The 23,052-nt window shown below is 41.0% G+C and overlaps 1 protein-coding gene across 1 annotated transcript; it reads right to left on the bottom strand.

Annotated features, from left to right (window-relative positions):
- Positions 1 to 12,472: 12,472 nt before the first annotated feature.
- On the bottom strand, positions 12,473 to 19,721 carry LOC103721885 (elongation factor 2). The gene is made up of 3 exons (XM_017846363.3): positions 19,599 to 19,721; positions 16,386 to 16,520; positions 12,473 to 15,118 (listed from the first exon to the last, which is right to left on the bottom strand). The coding sequence occupies exons 2-3, from the start codon at positions 16,474 to 16,476 to the stop codon at positions 12,678 to 12,680; spliced, it is 2,532 nt and encodes an 843-aa protein (XP_017701852.2). The 5' UTR covers positions 16,477 to 16,520; positions 19,599 to 19,721; the 3' UTR covers positions 12,473 to 12,677.
- Positions 19,722 to 23,052: the final 3,331 nt, after the last annotated feature.

Consider the following 23,052-nt stretch of genomic DNA (forward strand, 5'->3'; position numbering starts at 1 on the left):
TCCTCCCCCTTGGATGCACTCTGTTCATTCGTGGACGTGGCTCATAAGCTTCGTCAACGACCACCTCTTCATCAAGGGGCCAGCCGTCAAAAACTATATCTCCAACAGGGGGTCTTCGGTTGAGTCCACGGAGCTTGTGGCCCGCACGGTCTTGATTCCTCCATGGACACCGCCCCCTGAATTCATTGGCTTCCTCGAGTACCCCGTCTCCCTCAGGGACTCGCCGACCAAAAGCTGCGCCTCCGACGTGAAGCCCACGGTCGAATGCCTCAGGCTGGTTCCTCCATGGACGCTGCCCCCCCGCCGCCGTCGTCAGCCGCTCCTCCGTCAGGAAAGCATCGCTCGAAGGATCCTCCGGCCCGTTCGCCCCCATCGAAACCATAGTCACCTGGATGCAGTCGCGGTCCACCAAACGCCCCGTAGACCGCTTCCTCTTCTTCCTCGTCGAACGACTCCGGAAGAACCTGTTGCTGACGCCGGTGGGGTGGATCCCGTGCCAGCATCGGTGGACTGTGAGGGAGATCCTCACGGGCTTGCAAACGCTCCCGGTTAAGGTCGATGCGCATGCCTTGGAGGGCTTGTTGGATGTCACGGACGACTCCTTCCAAGCCACGGACGGCCGCCCACAACGCCGACATCCCATGATCATCATCACCGGGAGGAGCACCCGCCACACCGTCATCTGCCATCGAACCAGGGAAATCCTCGCTCTGATACCAAATGATGCGGTGAGCGTGGGAGAGGAAAACCTGTTATCCTGCGGCTGATTCAACAACCAAAACAGAGGAGGGAACCGGGGAGTTTTGGGCTCAAGAACAGAGCTTTTCTGGGTTTTCTTTTCACGGGAAAGCAATGAATAAGAAGGAGGCGGCGCTCCTTTACAACCTTTATACATAACCACAACTCCCCTAAATCTCTAATCACAATACTAATCAAACAGACTCCTAATTCAACTTAACTCAGACCCTAAACAAGCTTAAATTAGAAATCAACTTGATTAAACAAGGACTCAATTAGACTCAACCAAACCAGAATTCTAAAACAAAAAAAATCAGTTAATTAAGGCTCCATGCTGGGTTTCACTATGGTCCTGCGTCACACTACGTACCATTAGAAATTGTTATGCAATCCTGACGGCTCATCTTGTTATAAAAATAGGGACGCTGCCAAGCCCGATTATTGATGTCACTTTTCATGACATTTTATTATGAAGTGTTTTCCAAAGCATCCCTGCAAGCTCCCAGGATCGATTTTTGAAGCTCAAGGACTCGGACAATTCTAAAGCCAGCAAGAAGAACTCTCTCCGGAGCCTTCCCCGTGAAAGAAATCATGTAGATATGGTGCTAGGGCAACCAAAGCACTAGCCAAGGTTCCAAGCGCCAATGAACATATTAGTAGAACATGCAAAAAAAATGAGGGACGAACAGCAACAAGGAATTAAGGACTCCATGATGGTGGAAGAGCTAGTTTGTCTGCGGGGTTTTTTTTTCTGACTGCTCACATGCAACAGATGTCGGTGCAGCCAATAAAATCAGAAAAAAGAAGAAAATACAGGAGTAAAGCGCAGTAAGCCGCGAAGAAAACAACCTAGTTAGCAGTACTATTCATCTTTCTATAGACATGTATGTTCCGATAAGAAACTTAAACAAAAAAAAAGTAAACGAGATCCCACAAGCTGTGGGCCTACAAGCATGGTTGCCCAACTTGTTTTTGAACCGAAGATTCTCGTTGAAAGTTTTAACAGGAACAAAAACAAAACAAGGAAAGAAAATTAAAACGATGAGGACAACCTTTTCTTTTCTCAGTGTAAGACAAAAGAAAACGAACTTTGATGAGTGAAACAACGCACGCATCATTTCTTTGCCGTTTTAGGCTAAGACCCGGATCGATAGAATCTGGATTGGGCTAAGAAATTGGACCCTTCCATCGGGCTCGCGCATAAAAAGTTGGAGCCTAAGCTTGCGCAGGGCAGGCCCCGGACACAGAATTGCGACCATGCATGCCTTGTATCAGGTCTAACATATTTGAGCCAGTTCTTGATTGGGCTGACTCGACTTCAGGTTGACTGGGACCATAGCCATTCGTATTTCTGGTTGTCACATAAGACGAATACATTAAACAATTATTTAAACAAAAAAGTACTTTAAACAAGGTTGAAAAAAAATCTGATGTGCATAATTTTATAAATATATCATTCATATCATTGTATTTGTATGTCTTGTGTTGATAGGTATTTAATGATTATTGTAAATTTATATCCTTGAAATTTAGTGGTGCCGTAAATAATATTAAAAAGTATATGGAAATATGGATAGCAAGTTAGCAACTCGATCATATTTTGAATTGGAAAAACCAATTGGATTAAAATACTCAAACACCGCGGCAAGTGGAATGTCTTCTTGACTGAGTTAGCCTGGGCCCTTTTATGTTACCGAGACTACTAAAAATTAGGTTGGTTAACTGAGATATCGGTTGGCATTATTTTTTTATTTCAAAAATAAAAAATAAGTATTCTACCTATATCTTTTAATGTTTAAAATATAAATATATTTTATATAATTAATTATTTAAAAAATATAATTATGATGGTGGTCGCAACAGTAGTTATGGATATGGATATTTGACAACATTAGCAATGTTCGTGGCGGAGGATTATGGTGGTATGGTGAAGAAAGAGATAATTTTAGCGACGAAAATGGTGGTGGCATTAGTTTTGTTGGCGGTAGATATGGAGACTGGATGACAGAGATGATAATGATGACGAAGCAATGACAATAGTGATGAAGATATGGTAGAGATAAAGAAAATAGCGATGGAAGGGTGGTTAAGATGGTGATGTTGACAATGGCGACCGTAACATCGGTGCAAAGACAACGATCATAGTGGCAGAAAAAGTGATAACAATGATGGTTATGCAAAGCTAATAATGATGGAAGTGGTATCGAAAAAATGAATTTTATTTTTGAAAATATCAAAAATAAAAATTTCTAACTTTCATTTTTTTTAGAAAATAGAAACAATAGCATCAAATTTATTTTTTTCTCAATTTTTATGTTTTTATTTTTTGAAAATAGAAAATATGAAATTAATGTGATGCCAAACAAGCTCTAAGATGTTTTATCTAAATTGTGCAGGATAGCCTTAAATCAAACTTTAATTCTAGTAAATAACTCCAACCAAAAAGAAATAACTTGACTCCCTCTAAGTTATGTAAAAATAATGAATCAGATCAGCTTAAATCAATTTTCTCCCACGGTTTCTTTTGCTTCCCCTTCTAAAGTAATCTAGCAATCTAATAGATGAGTACAATCAGTCACATTTCTATAATACTTGGGCTTTCTATAGCCTCCTTTTTTTTTTTTTTGGTAAAAAAAAAAAAAAAAAAGAGGGGAGGGGGAGGGACCAGCCCACCCGCGTAGCAGCCCCATTACTGAGCCCCCCTTCCACTAGGGAATGTTCGATACAGGTCGCAGGTTTCGCGTGCCTTTTCCGACCCGTGGGCTCACCCCACTAGGTTCACCGCCTCACGTGTGGGTACGTCACCCCAGTGCCACCTTGGTACAAGTGGAAGGAAAGCATAACCGCCAACAAGCCAGCCGAGCGTGGGGCATCCGGTCCCCTAATTTAATCGACGCCCGTGCTTTCGAACCCGGGCAACTTGGGCGGAATTATCGCCCCCTTACCACCAGGCTACAACCTTGGTGGCTTCTATAGCCTCCTTTTGTGCTAAATTTCTACTGTCCTTGAAACAAATTCAACGCTCATGTAGCTTCTACTAAAGAAAGAGAAATTAAAAGGAGCACCAGTTAATAATAAGATTATATTTGGCAAACAAAGATCACAACCAAATATCTCCTTCCATGTGACCACAACTTCTACGGTTTATTAAAAATATAGATTTGAAACTAAACTAAATCCTAGGTACGATTGGAGAAGCAATGTCCTTGTCTCTAGTCGGAAAAAAGAATAATTTTAAAAATGAAAAAGAACTTTTTCGTAAATATAACAAAGATCAGGGTCGAAGAACAATCACGCGCCTCCCCTCTTCGCAGGGCGGGAACACCCACCATAAAAAAACCAGCATCAGAAAAGGCCCAGAAAAAAAAACATCCGGTCCCTTTTTCCCCTCCCCAAACCTTCTCCATCCTCTCTCTCTTTCCCCATGGCGGCCGAGGGTTTCGTCTTGGACCCGCTAAGCCCCCTCCCGATCTCCGCCGGACTCAGCCGATCCAGCGGCGGCGGCGCCCCTCCGTGGCCCCCGCATATCCCTCCTTTCTCTCCGTAGATTCTTGAGGCGAACCCACGGGATCTCCTCGCCTCTCGAATGTGGTGTACATAGACGGCAGACAGGGTGAAGCCAGGCAACGGAAGGCATCGATCGATTGCTAACACACACGATTCTTTTGGGTTTATTCCTCAATGCATTCATATTATAATTTTTATACCTTAGATTTATTCGCTCTTCATGAAGGAAATTTTCTTTGTTAATATCACTCGTATGAATCTTGTTTAATTTCATAAATTTATCCGATAAGTACGCATTAAGATTCTGTTTTAGATTATATCGAAATTCTTGATTGCCTGGTGGGAGTTGTTAAATGTTCTTCACATGGTAATGACCTACATGAGATTTTTGTCTTTTATTGGTCATCACATGTTTTTTCTTTTTTTGTGTGTGTGTGCGTGTGGATCATTTTATTTAGGTTGCTTTTACTATGGTTACTTGGAAATGATTAAAAGGTTCAAGTAGTTATGCTTATTGCTTGTGCTTTTTTTTTAATGGTAGGTTAAGTTTATTTTGAACCATCTAGTGTTTGTGGCCTATTTTCCTGAAAACTGTGCGATATTATTTATTTGAACAATGAGAGAGTTTTAGAATGTTTATGGTTATCTTGGCTGATTGATGAAGCTGAAAGTCTAGAATAAACTATCTCACTGTCAGCTATTCTATTCAGTGATTCAGGGTTTCGGTTTTGGATGTTTGACAGTATGTTAAAAGTTGATAGATTTAGTTTTGAATTTTGACATGTGTTGTCGGCAATGCAGCCATGTTGGTGAAGCTGGGTTAAGGATTTGAGCTACCATTATCTTTATTTCTTTATTTTGGATAATCGTTGAACATGAGATGCATTTGATTTATAGGTCTGCAATGTATTGGGAATTTCGCTGTGTTAGTTTGTCATTTCTTGTAATGATGCTGCCACTGTACAATTTCTTTGTTAAATCCCTTGGATGAAAATAGTATTTCTGTTGAATCCTATGAATTGAAATGTTGCGTTTTGTGTCTGCTGAGTTCCTTTTGTATCAAGGAAACATCTGCTTTTGTTATATTTATCTTACAGCTTTTTGTTTGCTTAATAAAAAGTCTGGGTGGGGCTTTTGTTCCTCCTATTTTCTCAAAATAAAAGTGCATTTGTTTTTCTTGTTGCTCATTTGTTGTAGCATTTTGGTTTCAGTTACCATTGTCCTGAAACAAAAAGGTAGGAAAGAGAAAAAAGGTAGCCTTTTTCTTAGTTGCCCTTTTCATTATGACTTTGTCTTTTAAGATAGGATGAAACATTTCATGTTGTTTTACTATTTTTTCCCTCCCCTTTTTACCCAGTGACATTTCTCCATTGTATTTTACTGATTTTCACTGTTGTGTTGGTGCAATGTGCTTTTGGTTTCACACAAGGCCTTTGTAGGTTTTTCCACTTTCAAATTCATACCAATTGGCTGAATTAGGGTGAACCTAGTTGATAATAAAATAATAATATATAACTATTTAATTTTATATATCTTTTACCATTTTAACTAGTTGGTGGCAATTTATGGTTTTCTTGATAAAGTTGACTAATTTCTACCAAAGTTTTATAAGGAAATCTAGATAGGTCCAGCACTTCTCATTTGCTCGTCATTACTTTTGTCAACATATACTTGGCTACATAGGTTAAACAACATTCCACTCATTCTGACTCCTCTTCGTCCATGTCTTATAGGTGCATTTGTTTCAATTTAATGTCAATTACTAGTGTATCAAGTTTGAGAAAATTTTGCAAGCTTCTTGATGACAGGAAGGTGCTTGAATCATGATATTGGGCATTGCTACTAGCTTTTGGGTAAAAGAAAAACTGTATTGTCAAGTGATAATGAGGAGATATGTTCCTTGTGCCTTTTCATCAGAAACTTATGGTTATGCAACTGAGTTGCTCTGTTCTAAACTCTAAATATAGTTTCTCTTGTTTATACTTACATTGGTGTAAGAAGATATATTTAGATTTTCATCATAAGTAATAAGCTTTCAAATCCTTATCTCTTCACCATGGTGATCACCACAACTTGTTGGCATCAAGCACCTGACAATTACATAAGGCTTATAATTTAGAAGAATAATGTGGAGTAGTGTCTGTCCCAACTTTGCATGGACATAGATGACTAAATCATATTTGATTCTTACCAATTCAAATCTGGAAAGAGCATTAAATTAGATCATTTCAACTTACCACAACTTAAGTGAGGACATATTTTATGAGTTCTTTGGAACATCATGGTTTACTCTTTTGCTTGTTGATGTCTGTGGCACCTCCTTTTGTATGTGAGGGTTGAGGGTTCTGCTGCATCTTGTTTCATGGTCTTTTGGTTTCTCATGGTTTCTGGAATTGCTCTTACTGAGGCTCCTGGTGCCTCTATGTTCCGCATCTGGGGTATTTCCTTCCTCTGCATTCTTGCCTTTATTCATGTTCTTCGTTTTTCGATTTCTGTCTGGGGCGATTTCTCTGTGGCCCCTTCTATATCTCTCTTTTATGTCACCCATTTACTCTCTTCTTTCAATCTTGGCCTTTTCAAAACTACTTGGTAATTCAAATTCTATCATGCCCATTCTTTCTTTCTAACAGCTATCTTCTATCTTCTACGATTCACTTGTACTCTGTCCTGGCCATAGCCTCCCTAATGTCACCACACATCTTCCTCACCCTTTTCTCTTTCTACTGCTAATCTTATGTGCTTAGACTTCCCCTGAGGGGAGAGCCGGAGAGGGGGATGAATGATCTGCCTGAATTAAATTACCTAGGTCCAAATATTGTGGACAAACCTCCCAAGAATCGAACCTGGATCTCCTTTAATTCGATGAAAGATGTGACCACTTTGGTATCACCAGTTCAAAAGTGCTGGCACCATCTTCGCTGTCCTTCATTTTGATATATTGAGCATTGCCAATCTTGTAATTTTCTAAAAATGTCAAAGTCGTGTGACAGTCACAATTGTCTGCCATTCAACTATCTGCTCTGATTCTGCTATTTACACCTTCATCTATCTCATTATCCTTCTCCAGCCAATTTGTGTTAGCGGAAATGATCTCACTGGTGTATGTTTTGGTCATCAAGGTTTATGGCTTTGCAGAGATTGCTTATTCTCCTCGATTCTTATTTAGCGTGCAACCTAATCTTTGTCCTATTTGTTCACTATATCATTCATAAATAACACAAAGTTTATGCAGATGCTCCTGAATATTAATAGTCAGTCCATTTTTGGTAAATGCACAGAGGAAAGGACTCAAGGTTGACACTTAATATAGTCCCATCTGAAGTGGCAATTCATTCATGTCACTGCTCTCATAAGACTGGCTATTTTTTTTTCTTTTGATGTCCTTTTTAATAATCTTAATGTACTCTTTGATACATCTTGTTGGGTAATGCCTATTACATTCCTCATGCTATTCTACTATGTAATACTTTTTAAGTCAATGGAACTATGTGTGTCATACATACACAGTATTCTTCTTTAAATGTTTCTAACGGTTGCCTAAGCATGAATAACCTCCATTATTGACCCTTCTGGTATAAGCATGATTAGCTCTCATATATTTCTGACGACTTCTTTTACAAGATCTTCTCAAGCAAATGTATAATTTTATATAATTTTATACATCATAATTCTTATAATTTAGCTCCATGATACATCTCTATTCATTTGACTTTTGCATCATCTCATTCAACATGATAGGCAACCAAATTAAGTCAATTTCTCCTATGATTTGTTATTCTTTTAGTATTTCATATGGCCCTATCGCTTTACACTTGCATTCTTCCTTTCAAAATGGTATCTATTTAAGCTATGCTGATATGGGGTGCTGCCAATGAATCTGCCTTAGTTATAGTTGTTCTAAGTATATTTCTCTTGTGCAATCATCAACCCTCAATTTCTACAACCAACCTTTCCACTTCACTAGTAAGAAAACAGCAAATAGAAAATCATCTCTGAAATTGCTCTTAAAGCTTTTTCCATGTTGGTTCTTCACAATGTCACTGGTTAGCTTTTCCTGTTTGAATAATGAGATCATAAATAGATTTATATTTTATAACTATATTTAAGCTAGGTGGATCAAAATAAATTGTGGTTCTTCTGCGACGTGTCACCCTGCAACCAAATTGGAGTATTTGAACTTTCAACTACGCTAGTTTGGAACCTAGTCCTGCTGTTGGAACTTGTTATGGAAATTCTATTTTCTGCCATTGGACGGATGCCCTTCATGGGTCATATAATAGTTGGCAATTATATGAGCTGCTGCTAGCTTGTGCACTTAATTAAATCCACAGAGAGAGGCATGGGCCATATGGTGCGTCCTTAAATTGGCTGCTGGACATATTTGGATGTCCGGAACAGGCTTTAGGGGTGTGATGAGGTTTTTGCTTGCTTGAATTCGGTGCACCTATGATTTGAGCATGGTGCAACGAGTTTGTAAGCAGGGAAGCCAAACTATTATGGGTTCCTCTTGATGGAACAGGGAAGGAAAGACCATCCTGGTCTTGGAAACACTTTGAGACGTATGAACACTCCTGATCGTGCATGATCAGACATTTCAAAGTGTGATCAGGCTGTTGTGTGTGCATGAAGGACTGCGACGGTCTTTTGCGATAGAGGCCTAGCCCAGTCCCTCCTGATGCCTGTTTGTTTGAAGGTGCAGTTGCTTTAGTTTCTTACGGTCAGTTGTATCTCAGACTTCGGATTTCTCTTTAACTTGCCTGAGAGCATCTAACAAAAAATGTACTGTTTAACCTGGGATAATTTAAAATTATTAATGCAACCATGCTTGGCAAAGTAATTCCTGATTGTTTGATTTTATGTTCTATGAGTTATATCAACCATCACAATAAATTGCCCATCACTCAAAATCAATTCTTTTACATTTAACTGTGTATGGGTGTAAAGTAATTTTAAATAAATTCCAGATTCGCTATGCTGTATCTATTTTTCAGCAGCCATGGTCACTATTTTATTTGGTTCTCTTTTTGTTAGATTGCTGAATATGATGCACGTTTTGTATTTTTCTTTTTATTTATGTTTGTACTGTCTGTTGAATTTATCAGAGGAGCACAATTTGCTAGAGATCCTTCTAAAATATTTCAGTTCTTCGCTCTCCTTGAACTGTTTAAATAGCTACATGGTGTCTTATTTTTATCTATCGATCGTCTTCTTTTTAATTGGATTTTGCCTTGTCTTTTGAGTCCGTACCGTATATCCTGTGTCATGGTTAATACTTGTGGACCTTATGGTATGTCTGTTACCTCAAATGTCGATCATGGCATTTCGTGGAGGATTCGGAAATGTTCTAAGGCTGAAGTTCATTGTGCTAATCTTAAGATAAAATTGGATATGGATATTCCAATAAGGAGAAACAATTTTCCTTTCATCTGATCTAGGAAGCGCGTTTGAATAATTTTATCTTTTCCTTCTTCTAGGCTGATGCTATAAATCATCTTCTTCTTTATAGAGAGAGGAAAAAAGGGAGAAACATCCTTAGCGAAGCGGATGAGGATTTTTTTTTTTGTGTGTGGAAAAAAATGCAAAATGGTAGCAGAGATGCACTGGTTTTTTTTGGTATAGTAAACCATCTCGCATTTTATTAGTTAATGAAGTGGAATAAAAAAAGAAATGAAGTAACAGAGGACCCGGGAGATGCATCGCATGCTCTCTCTCTCGCCCACAACAGCAAAGGACTGCATCATTACAATACTGGACCAGCTCCAGGAAAGCTACCAAGCGAAGAGAAAAGATCAAGGTAAGCACCCCCGACACCCACTCTGGTACACCCTAGCAACTAATCTCGGTAGCCCGTCCTTCACAATATCCAACCCCACCTCGGCTCTGCCATTGCTGGGACCAGAGGTCAACATTTGTCATCCTGAGGCCATGGAGCCCTCTGAGCTGATAGTGGCACTCTTTACCCTGGCTGCTTCCTTACGCACCTTGAGCAGTAATCATTCCGCACCGATCTGATACAATTTCTTGCACAAGGAAAATCGGCTCGGCAAGTGATGATGCCTTTGAGAGATGATGTGCGTATTCCTTTCCAGCCAAATTCGCCCGACATGCGGTCGTCATCAGATATCAGTCAGCTCTAGTCTTAGGCACCCTCTTCTCCCTCCGAGAGGTCTACAGGGATAGTGACCCGAATTCTGAACCTATGTTTGAATGTGGATCTTGTGAAACTGCTGCCATCATGGAGGAACGAGTGGTTGGTAACTCAAGGTGCCTGTTGAAAAGAATACGGTCGTAACCACCTCCGTCTCCCCTCTCTTTCGAAGGTTCTCCACTGTGAGGATCGTTCAAAAGGGGCTTTACCTTTCTATAAACATTTGGGAAAGTTAGAGCTATAAGAATTGCCGCAAGAACACACCACTGGAGACTGGAGCGGCGCAGGCCTATCTGCAAGATGCTTCCCCTGTTGAACGCTGGTATTAATTGGCCATACCGAATCAACTCTCCCTATTCCAGGATTTCCCTAAAATAGGGCTGCCAATAGAAGCCCCTTCTCATATCTATTATCTGCCAATAAAGCTATTTGACGTCCCGTCACACAGTTCCATGCGTTGCTATAGAGAACCGGGAACTCTCACCCGAAGAAAGGCTACCGGTCCAACGTTCGGTCCAGAAGATAGCATCACCCCACGTTTTGAGGCGACCTAGGGCGGCGCGAAGAAACATTTTTCCACAACGAGGAAACGAAGTTCTGAAGTTGAACTCTCTTTTTTTTTTTTTTTTTTTTTTTTTTTTTTTTTTTTTTTTTTTTTTTTTTTTTTTTTTTTTTTTTTTCCGCTTAGGAAAAGGGAAAAGGGGGAGGAAGGGATAAGCCCACCCCGCATAGCAACCTCTACTGGGCCTTATTCTGCCAGGAGAATGTTTGATGCGGGCAGAAATGACCGTGTGTTGGCACTCCGGCCGATTTTACTCATATCCTCCCCATCCGTGGGTCGGCTCGATTACCTCTCTAGGCTCCGGCACGAATACCATGTATAAGTACGTCACATTTAGCTCCACCGAGGCTACCAGCAGAGCGATACATCCTTCCAGATTCCATGTTCGAGTAGAAAGCATCCGATCTCTACAATTTAATCGATATCTGTACGTTTCAAATTCGGAACCACTTGGTTAGAAGTAAGCCACGTTTTCACTAGGCTACCACCTTAGTAGCAAGAACGAACTTTTTTGTTGCACCTCTACCAGTGAAAGCACATAACAAACTCATGCCGTGGCCGTAGATTTATCCCATCATTTCCTTTTTCCGGTACATGCAAGGGAGTCGACAGGCTAGAACGAAATAAGAAAAACTTTTCCTATCATTTCTTCAACTGCAATACAAATAACTGAACTCGATGATTACCTACCTGGCCATTTGCTGAGACAGCTTACTGTGCGGCAGATACTATTCAAATATAATATAATACTTTCTCTTGGCACACAGGAAAGTCATAATATTCTTTTTTAAAGTTGATATTGCAGAAAACAATTTGAGAAATAACTCTTTTCCAGGATAAAAAAAAGTTTGATGGCCAATTTTCTTGATTGTTACACATGTGACCCCTAGGACAAGGCCAATGACATATTCGAACCCGGATGGCCTCAAATCAAACAGCTGGTTGGATACGTGTCCCCGATCATGAACAGCTACGGACATAAAACAAACAAACCTCACAAATGTTTCATTCAAATCTCAAATAAAATATTATGACACAGAATCTGTCTATATATACGATAGGATTGAAAATTTACGATTGTCGCTAAAAGAAATAAGAATAAACTGGGCAGACAATTCATATTATTTTGCATAAAAGATCTCCCTAGCATTTTGGCAAACTAATCAGACAAGAATTAACATTGGCAGGATGAAGAAAGCCCATTTAAGTAATTCGACTGCGAAGGAGAGAAACCTCAATTGCATGTTTGAAGTGGAAGATAACTTCCGTTCCAGCCTAGGTGCAACAGTTCCCATGGCGCGGACATCATAATGCCGTAGCATTTAAGAATGACTGGAAAATCCTCCAACGGAAAAATCATAGTGCATATCGCACCATATTCTGCCACAAAAACGTGTGACAGCAAACTAACCAATTCACAGATAATATGGCTGTTGCAAGCTTGATGCAACTCAGTTTTCATCTTCAAGCAGCATTGATGGATAAATTATCTTACCTGCAAACTTGGTCTTAATATCTTGACGGAAACTTGGCCAGCAAAGATGTATAAAGCATCTTGACAGCATACTTTGACATTAGGAATTGTTCAGATAACACATCAGAAATGAAAGTATCCAAGTACATGGAAACAAGAAAGAAACCGATTGCAGGAACTTCCTGCAAAGAGACTCTGGCAGATGGGATGGAAACGAAATAAAGACTAGATGCATAACTCGCAATAACTTAGAGCTTGTCTTCAAACTCAGATAATGGGGTCATCTGATCCTTCAAGCCTTTCCTCTTGCGGATCTCGCTCACAAGCTGTGCTGCTTGTGTACCAGGCTCCAATGGGTCCGAAGACATCATATCCCAGTGGTCAAACACGCACTGGGGGAAAGCCTGACCAGATGTCGCAGCCCTCAGAGTGCTCGAGAACCCAAAAGACTCGACAACTGGGAGGTAAGCCTTGATGTTGTAAAGGGGAGTACCTGGCCTTTGTAGCTCTTCAAAGACATGGCCTCGCTTCTGGTTAAGAACACCATAAATGCCTCCAAGTGCCTGCTCAGGAGCCTGAATCTCTACCAGGTAAACTGGTTCCAACAGCCTCGGTTTGGCTGTCAACTGAGATGCATATATGACCCTTCTAGCAGTTGGAATGATCTGGCCACCACCTCTGTGAATAGCATCAGCATGCAGAACCACATCGCAAACTTCAAAGCATATCCCACGCATGTTTTCTTCAGCCATTGCTCCTTCCTTTGATGCCCACTGGAACCCAGCCACAACAGAGTCCTTAATTTCATTAAGGTACTGAACTCCCTTACACATATCAACAACCATGTTAGGGCCGGTGGTCTCAGGCCCAAAGCACCAGATCTTCTTAGCAAGATCCTTGTCCCAACCAAACTCCTCAGACAGAATCTTTGCACGTACTTTTGGATCATCACGTGGGCCAATGCGCCCTTCATCGATGGCCTCGGCAAGCCCATCTTCCAAGGGTCGTGCTTCCATGTAGAGACGATTGTGCTTGTTCGGTGACTTGCTCATCACAGTCCGGCAAGATTTCTCAAGGACGGTTTCACGGAAAGAGACCACGGGGTCAGAAACTACAATCTCTGCACCACCCATAAAATCCTCCTGCAGATCTTTCAAACAAATCTCAAGGTGGAGCTCCCCAGCTCCTGCAATGATGTGCTCACCAGATTCTTCTATTGTACAGACCACCATAGGATCCGATTTGGCCAGACGTTTTAAACCTTCCACAAGCTTGGGAAGGTCAGATGCAGTCTTGCATTGAACCGCTACACGTACGACAGGAGAGACAGAAAATTTCATAGCTCTTATCGGATGGGCGTCGACTTCCTTCTCATTTGTCAGAGTTGCATTCTTGGTGATATATTGATCTAACCCAACCAAGGCAACCGTGTTCCCACAAGGCACATCCTCCACAGATTCTTGTTTCTTACCCATCCAGATAACAGTTCTTTGCACACTTTTCACATACAAGTCTTTTTTCTGACCTGGGACATAGTTTGGTCCCATGATTCGAACCTTCGTACCTGTAGAGACCCTTCCAGAGAAAACCCGACCAAATGCAAAGAATCTACCCTTATCAGAAGCAGGAATCATCTTAGAAACATATAGCATAAGAGGGCCTTCTGGGTCACAAATTCTGATAGCATTTGCATATATATCATCTAGTGGGCCCTCATATAAGTTCTCCACACGGTACTTCTGGGCCTTGGAAGGAGATGGAAGGTGGAAGATCATCATTTCAAGGAGGGCACTGCTTGCAGGCAGCCAAGTCTGCATGACACGCTTCATCAAAGCCTTGCCCATAAGTTCCTTCTCCTCAGATTTCATGGTAACACCAAGTTTCTGCAGCATCGGCCATAATTTGTCTTTCTGATCATTCATGCAAGTACTGATAATTTGTTTGATTGGTTCATAACAAAATTGTACAAAGCCACGCTTACAAGTAGGAGAACCTGTGTTCTTGCTGGTCCACTTCTTGGTTGCTGGGTCAAAGTAATTCTCACCCCAAAGTCTTTCCATCATCTTGGCCTCATCAACTCCAAATTTGGCAGCATACATTTTGGCAAAGTTGGTGAGAGTGAAAGCCCAACCGTGCAACCCAGCCGAGAAAGCAACAGTCCCTTTCTCTGGATAGACTTGGACATCACCAAGAAGTGGATCCTCATAGGTTGCCATAATAACATTTGCATTCTCAATGACACGTTGAAAGGTCTGATAGGCTTCCTCCCCATCAACCTGAAGCTCTAAGAAACATCTATCCATCTTGTTAACAGTCAAGACAGGTCTGATTCTTTCTCCAAGTGCTTGTCGAAGAACAGTTTCAGTCTGGACACAAACACCCTCCACACAGTCAACGACGACTAATGCACCATCAGTAATACGGAGAGCAGCGGTGACCTCAGAAGAGAAGTCAACATGCCCGGGTGAATCAATGAGGTTGATGAGATACTCATTTCCATTTCTCTCACCCTTATAGTTCTTCAAAGACTCATCAGACATCTCGTAGTACAGAGAGATCCCTGTAGATTTGATCGTGATACCACGTTCTGCTTCATCCTGGCGGGTATCAGTCATCCTGACATCTCCAGCAACTTCCTGGGCGATGATTCCAGCAGCCGCCACAAGAGAATCAGTGAGAGTAGACTTGCCTGCAGAACCACACGCAAGGAAAAGCTTTATTTTTTAACCATGAATAAAAATATATAATTGGATGGTCCAAAATATGAATTCTCTAACTTACACCAAATTTGAACATCATTTAAAAAAGCACCCATACAGAATCTTGGAAATAAAAAGCATTTATTGTGTAAATTATCATATATATTGTTGAACATCAAGCAATTAGCATGATACTGAAACATACTACTTTAAAGCAGCATTGACAAAAGGAAAAAGAATCTACTTAACCAAACAAAATTTCAATCCATACCAGCATAAAGTTGCACAATGTCATTAGACTTGTGCAAATGCAAGAAAAAATTAATAATAGAGAATAAAGATCACCAAATTGTAACAGTATTTTGGCTTTTCACATAATATTCGCATTAAATTATAATGTTACTCTATAGTTACGTAAAATTAAACTAAAAAGGCATAAATAGATGCTCATAGTAAAGCTAAAAAACACTCTGTGCCTTTAAGTAACACCAATTGATCATCCTTCACATAAGACCAATTTGAATTTTTAACAATAAAATAACATTTGTTGATTGCAAAAAAATCTTGCCATCTAATGATTTATATTTTTCATAGAATATAATGCAAACCGTGAATATGCATTTTCCTTTAAGCATTATGGTTGTCAATTGTATAAGATAAGAAATAAAAATGTTACAGAGGAGAAAAACCACAAGAAGCGGAAAGAAGCAAAAACTACAGTATGCATGGTCAATCCTTTCCAGCATATAAATCCTCGAGCCTATTATGTTTAAAATTAAACTAAATTAATGCAAAGAATAGGTATCATCTCCGTTTTAGTTTCTTTTAGAGGCTAGCTGTTTGTCTACAGTTGCAATCAATGGAGAAGCACAGGTCAAGAAGAGTTTTTTCCTCTCCGGTTGCTGTTATGAGAACAAAAAAAAACATTTTTTCCAAACAAAAGTGAGTTATTTGGCAGCCCCACACCACCTACGTGATGTCATAATGGTGAGAAACTCGAATAAATTCAGTAGGCAAGAACCAGGGATGCCAACAAGCTTACTGGTTAAGGGAAAAACAATAGATCTGAATCTCTACGAGTTCACAATATCTCTTCATTGTCTTTCAATTGAACAGCTTAAAGAAATGTCTATTGTGTCTTAATCATAGAATGTTGAAGACTAGAAAAAGGAGGGGGTAATAATAATGGGGTGAGACAACCACAATTTTCAGTACACAAAGAGTCAAATAAAAGAGAAAGCCATTGATGATTCATACCATGATCAACATGTGCTATGACAGACATGTTACGGATGTTATGCTTCATGTCCATAATCCTGCGGAGCTCTTCAGCTGTGAACTTCACCATCTTGCCTGCTCTGAAGATTCAACAAAAGATGCTCAAGTATGTACCTGTGAATCATTTGTTTTTCAAAAAAAAACAGAGCCATATTAGCAAAAATTATAACATGATCAACTCTTCAAAACACCGATATAATAAAAACAGTATCAAATTTGTAAGAAATAGAAAACGATGGCAATATAATCTTTTCTGAGCAGCTGTTCAGAATTCCAACTTCAAAATTACAGGAAAAAACATTCATTTATCAAGACATATGCAAAATGTTTCAAACTATCTTGTTCACCAAACCATGTATTAGATGACTTTATGAACTGCTCTAAAGAATATTGCCATCTTAATTATAACAAAATCTATAGTGCCCAGTCATCATAAAAGCCACCAGAAAAAGAAACTCAAAAAATTCTACCATTCTTTATTCTTGAACAATGTAACAGCAGTAGACCATAAAAAAGCAAAGCTAGGTTCTATTTACTCTTTCTACATCCAGGAAGCTCCCAGGCACCTGCCTAAGGCCTAGGCAGCCTGATAAGACACTCCACACATATGGCAGATGCCTAACCTATATATGCAAGTATGTAAGTGGGTGCCTTGGTCACTTAACCAAATATTGGAGCACTAATAAATCATTTAGAAGAAAGTTTGGTTTAGAATACATAGGGGGCATGAATTCTCTCTTGTACTCACATTCAAGCAAAGAGGAAGATAAAGCAAAAGACTTTGACAAGTGCTGGTGCAAGCAAAGGGTAACCACAGTCTCAGCTTCTACAGTTCAAACAAAGAAGAGAGGAAAACAGGAGAAGGACAAGAAACAAGGAAGAGAAAAAGAGAAGGAGAAAAAAAATTAAGCAAAGCAGATGAATAACAAGGGGAAGAAGAAATAAGTGATTAACAATTTCTAGGTGTTATATAAACAATGCCTAAGTTCTAAGAACCCCTCCAGCCACCTGCTTACCACTCAATGATCTCTGGAACACTTGGATGGAATGAGATTCGTGGGTTTCTCCCAAACAAAATCTGCAGTATGATAGTTATAAAATCCTTCAAATCTCATTAATTTAACGGATGTTATATTGGACACAAGCAGACCGTAAGAGAATAACAAATCAAGATAATGACAAGTAAATAAAGCAAAAAACAGCAAGAGAACCCCTTCCAGACTCTATCAAGAAAGAAGCAAATCAGGCCAATCTTCAACCCTTTACTTGTTAAACTAGTACAAAACAAGTAGTCAGGAGCAGGCAGGAATACCATGTTTGAGATGGTGAATTGGTAACTGCTAAATAGAAGGAGGGGAGAGTACAGTTTTAATAACACAAGTACTGATGCATGTAATATAACCACCTAACAGACATCAGCAATACCAAACCAAATAGAAGAAAGAGGTAGCTTGGCGCATAGACAAACAGGTCAAAGAGTTATGTCATTTTTTCAACTATGGTCATCCTTTGTCTAAATCTTTCTTATGCTAAACAAATTGAAGCAGCAAAGAGTATTTTTTCACCCTGGAAATTTGTTGTAGAATTTCAAAGGACACAAAAAACAGTTATCAACTAAGATGCCAGGAAGCGAACTGTAGGTCATCAGACAGAATAGAAACAGATAATACTCGTTACAACAAAGTCATGTGATGTTTACAGCACTATCAAGAGAATCTGTGAGGAAGTTAACTACCTGTTTGAACAGGCAGAAGTCACTCTATGGATAAAAACAGGTAGAACACTTAACAATAACTGTGACCTTTTATATGACAGCAATCATTAGAAATTTCCATGCATAAATCTCATTGCAAAAAATTTAGACCCAATTAAACCAAACCAAATAACGATATAACAAATTCAATAACATTTCACATGTGCCCATATATCACATATATAGCCAAAACTTTGACGGATGGCAAGTACTTGTAATCACATATAAAATACAAGTATTGCAAATGCAGATCTTGTGGTCATGAATTTAATACATCCCTAGCACATCAAGGTTATTTAACAATGAATTTTTTGCCCAAGCTCTATGTGGGAAATGTTAGGAAAAAGCTTTGAGGAGAATTGTTAAAACAAGTAAGAAGCAACATGAGTTGGGATTGAACCAGAATCCAATGCTCTTTACAGCAGTGCGAACAGGTAGGGAGAGATCTGAAGCAAGAAAAGCATGGATGCTACAATAACGTGATCAATACAGAAGCTTCTACAGCATTTTATCTTTGAATAGGAACCTTCAGATTTCAAACAATTAACCTACAAAGCTGGCAACTTTTCTCAAAAAACTGCAACTAGCATTAATGATAAAATAATTAGAAATGGACCAAATACAACTTAATAGTTAAACTTAATGGTCAGCTGCCAAAACTATGCCATATACTCTTAAAAACATAGGTACATGAAATCAAAAAGATCTCATCTAGTTTCCTGTTTCCTTTCATCAGATGGTAATACAAACCTAATCCAACCTAGTATTAGAACTCACAAAAAAGGCAGCCAGTGCACTAGGCTCCTACCACTGCAGGGTCTGGGGAGAGCCAGATGTATACAGCCTTACCCCCAGAGTGGTTGTTTCCATGTTTCAAAAATGGGACCTCCAGGTCGGAGCAACTTTACCGTTGCCAAGGCTCACCCTCTTAGTATTAGAACTCGCCACAGATCCAAATAAACCCTCGCATCCCAAAACCCCCACTTACATAACAAATTTACCTATAATAATTTAATAACAAATATAACCATAGTTAAGTAAAGAACACAGATCCAGAAGACGTAAAACAAATAAATCCAAGCAATCTAAACGTACAAATAGAGTAGCTAATTAGTTGAACTTTATGCAATAAAGTCATGGATCTAACAGCAACAAAACCAAATCCAGATCTACAGCTACATGTTAAATTTCCAATCCATCAATACATCAAAAGGCTTACTATAGCCAAAGAAAACAGCTTACAGCCGCACATAAATCCTATACAAGCAATCCATATAGATCGATCTTGATTTATCACCAATGAACCAAAAAAAATCCCAAAAAACCGCTGAAAACACGAAAAATTGAATCCAGATCACAAAGCAAATGACTTTAAAAACAATCTGAAATAAAATGCAAACGCCGAGTGGAAATCAAGGGAGGGATGGCTAGGGTTTTACCACCGGACCAAGAAAGAGCAGCCGCAGACTCAGAAGCGATGGCCCTAAAACCCTCGTTCTCTCACGCTGGAGAATATATATAGGTCTCGAGCTCGGACCACGAGAGCTCCACTTGGCTTTAGAAAAAAATATTCTCTACCTGTTCGGATGAACCGCGGAACACGTTTTGCGTAAACTAGTACATCGGTCGGCCCTTCGATCTTTATGCGTTCAGATGCAAGCAGATATTTTTGTCCGTCTGATTCGTGGTCTTTAAACGTGGATTAATCTGGGCGGTGGATTTCTTACCTTACGTTCTCCTTATTTAATATCTCACCACATAGGCATTTGAGAAATTAATAATATTCTAACTATTATACAGATGAATGTAGATGGTATATAAAAACCCGAAAACTTAACCTCATTGTTTCATAATAATTGGATGTACGTCTGAGGGGGGGCAAAATGGATCGTCCTATTTTTTAGTACGAAGTCACCCAATTCTGAAAGGCCGAGCCCAGAAGGCCGAGCTCAGAAGGTCAACCCCAGAAGGCCGACCTCAGAAGGCCGAGCCGGCCTCAGAAAGCCTACGTCGTCGTCCACCTGCTGCGGCCATGCCCTGCAGCAGCCTCACCGCACCATGCTTTGCTTGCTGGCCACGCCACGACATATCAACCAGAGACCATGCCCTGCTTTCCCAGCCATGCTCTGTCATATCTACCAACGTCTTATTGTTCATAAGAACGGCATACACCGTACGCCACAAGCAAGCTCTGGCTGCACGTCATCCCTACTCATGATGGGAACGGGCCATACCTCCGCCACCTAAACGCCCCTACAGAGACTATAAATAGCCCCGTCACATAACGCCTAAGAGACTTTTTTAACTGGATAAAATATACATCACTCTAACTTGAGCGTCGGAGGGCCCTCACCAAAACCCCACCAATGAGGCTTTGTGCAGGTACATCACCGCACAGGAGGTGGCCCAGTCCTCTCATTCCACACTCCAGCAGCTCCTCCAACTCCTCCGACGTGGTCAGCCTTGGGCTAGATTTGAACCACAACATATTTGGCGCTAGAAAAAGGGACTGAGTCGTGATCATGAAGTTGAGGGGTCAAAGAGCTTCAAATGCATCGAGGAGCCAAGCACTAGCTCTCGGCAACTCGCTCCGAAGTCCACCCCTTTCAGAACCGGCAAACCAAATTTTTCAAGTCTAGCCGGAGTAGTTCAACCTGCTTGTCCAACATGTCCAAGCACTCACTGCAGCCGTTCAAGGCCTGCAGCAAGTATAAGACCAGCCTGTACTTCCTCCTCATGAGCATGAGTCCTCAGGACGCCGCTCGCGACGTCATTTTTCTGTAGAGCGTTGCCACCATTGAAGCTCCCACCGAGCTCGAGCCCCAAGACGGGAGGGCTTGTCGCGCATATATTATCCTGAGAGCTCGCGTCGAAGCCAAACACCTCGAGCACGGGATTACCCATCTGAGGCGGGGTCTGCCCCATACCGAGCTGCAACAGGAGCCCCACCCGAGCTCGGCAGAAAAGTCGAGAACTTGGAGCGGCAAATACAGATGCTTCGAGACTGAGTGTTGCAAACCCGGCTCCGCCAAGTCAAATTTCAACTGGAACAAACGAGGCCAACCTCGCCCAAAGCCAAGACTCGGTCCAACTCCATTGCTTGGAGGCTTGGTCGAGCTTTGGCCAAGCATGGCAGCAGCCGGCCCAACCCCGCACAGGCCCTCCACAGCGCCTATGCGAGGTTCGGGGCCATCAGCCATGACCACACCGGCGTGCGGCCAACCACGCGCCCGCACGGCCACAACCTGCACGTGACCAACCGCGCGCGCACCAGCTGGCACAAGGCCCTCCGTGCGTGCACCGGCAATGCGCGGCCCTCTGCGCGGCCCACCAGCCCGCGCGCTAGAGGTGGGCAACGGGCCGTGCCGGGCCGGCCCGGCCCAGGCCCCCCGGGCCCAAAAACTAAACGGGCCGTGCCTGGCACGGCCCGTCCAGCACGGAAGGCCAGCCCGGCCCGGCCCCAGGCCCCTCTATTGGTGGGCCGGGCCGGGCACGGCACGCCACGGGCCGTGCCAGGCACGGCCCGTAACGGGCGCAAACGGGCCGTGCCAAGCACGGCCCGCAACGTCTCCAAACGGGCCGTGCCTGGCACGGCCCGCAACGGCTCCAGACGGGCCGTGCCAGGCACGGCCCGTCTGGAGAAGGGGGAGGAAAATAGCTGTTTCCAACGGCTATTTTCGTGAAAATGACCCTTTTACCCCTCCCAACAGTCCAATAACGGCTGAATTGAGGGGTATTTTGGGAAAAAAAAATTTTGGGCTTCTATAAATAGCCCATTCCTCCCTCATTCTCACCACACCAAACCTCTCATTCTCTCCTTCTCTACTGCTATTATTTCTCTCTTCTAAAGTGCTCTTCTAGCAATTTAATTTTTAGTTTGTTCAAGTGCTACACAAGAGGAGGTTCCTGTTGAGAAGAGAAGGTCGTTTCTGTTGAGAGCACAAGAGGAAGCTCGGAATCTCGGCTCTGCCTCTGCCCTCCGACCCTCTACTTAATTCCTCCTTGCGGTTAGTTTTTATTTTTTGAATTAATCATAGATATGTCATCTTTTGAGGAAAGTCAGTTTGGCATTCCTGTTTCTGAGGGAGAAGAAACTAATCCCCAACCCCCTGTTCCTAGTTCCTCTAGAACTGGTGAACCGAGTGAAGGTCAAACCTCTTCTCGTAAGAGGACTAGTACTGTATGGAATGAATTTGATAGAGTTATGGTTGAGGGAGTCTGGAAAGCTAAATGTAAAAAATGTGCCAAACTTTATAGTTGTAGTAGTAGTGGGGGAACAGGGCATTTAAAAAGACATCAAGAGAGTCATAGGATGCATGATTCTCATGCTCAAACTCAAAGTAACCTTAATATACAAGGGGGATTACTTGTAGGTAATTTTGCATATAATCATGAAAATCAAAGAAAAGCACTTGTAAAATGGATAGTTAAGGATGAATTACCTTTTAGTTTATGTGAATCTTTTAATTTTGAAGAATATGTTCAATTAAACCTACAACCTGCTTACAAAAGAACTAGTAGGCGTACATTTAGAAGAGTAGCTATGACCAATTTTTTAGCAATGAAACAAAATTTAATTGAAACACTTTCTACTTTAAATGTAAAAATTTTATTAACTTCTGATATTTGGTCAGCATCTGTAGGTAGTAATTGTTTTATTGCCATTACTGCTCATTATATTGATAATGATTGGCAATTAAATAAACGTATTCTTGCTTTTCGTGCTTTTGATTTTCCACATTCTGGGCAACAAATTTCAAATATAATTTATCAAACTGCATGTTCATATAATATTAATGATAAAATTATGTCTATTACTTTTGATAATGCATCTAATAATAATTCTGCTGTTGTATTATTAAAAGACTCATTGCATCCCATATTAGATGGAAA

The sequence above is a fragment of the Phoenix dactylifera genome, chromosome 4 (genome assembly GCF_009389715.1).
Source record: "Phoenix dactylifera cultivar Barhee BC4 chromosome 4, palm_55x_up_171113_PBpolish2nd_filt_p, whole genome shotgun sequence".
Classification (NCBI taxonomy): domain Eukaryota; kingdom Viridiplantae; phylum Streptophyta; class Magnoliopsida; order Arecales; family Arecaceae; genus Phoenix; species Phoenix dactylifera.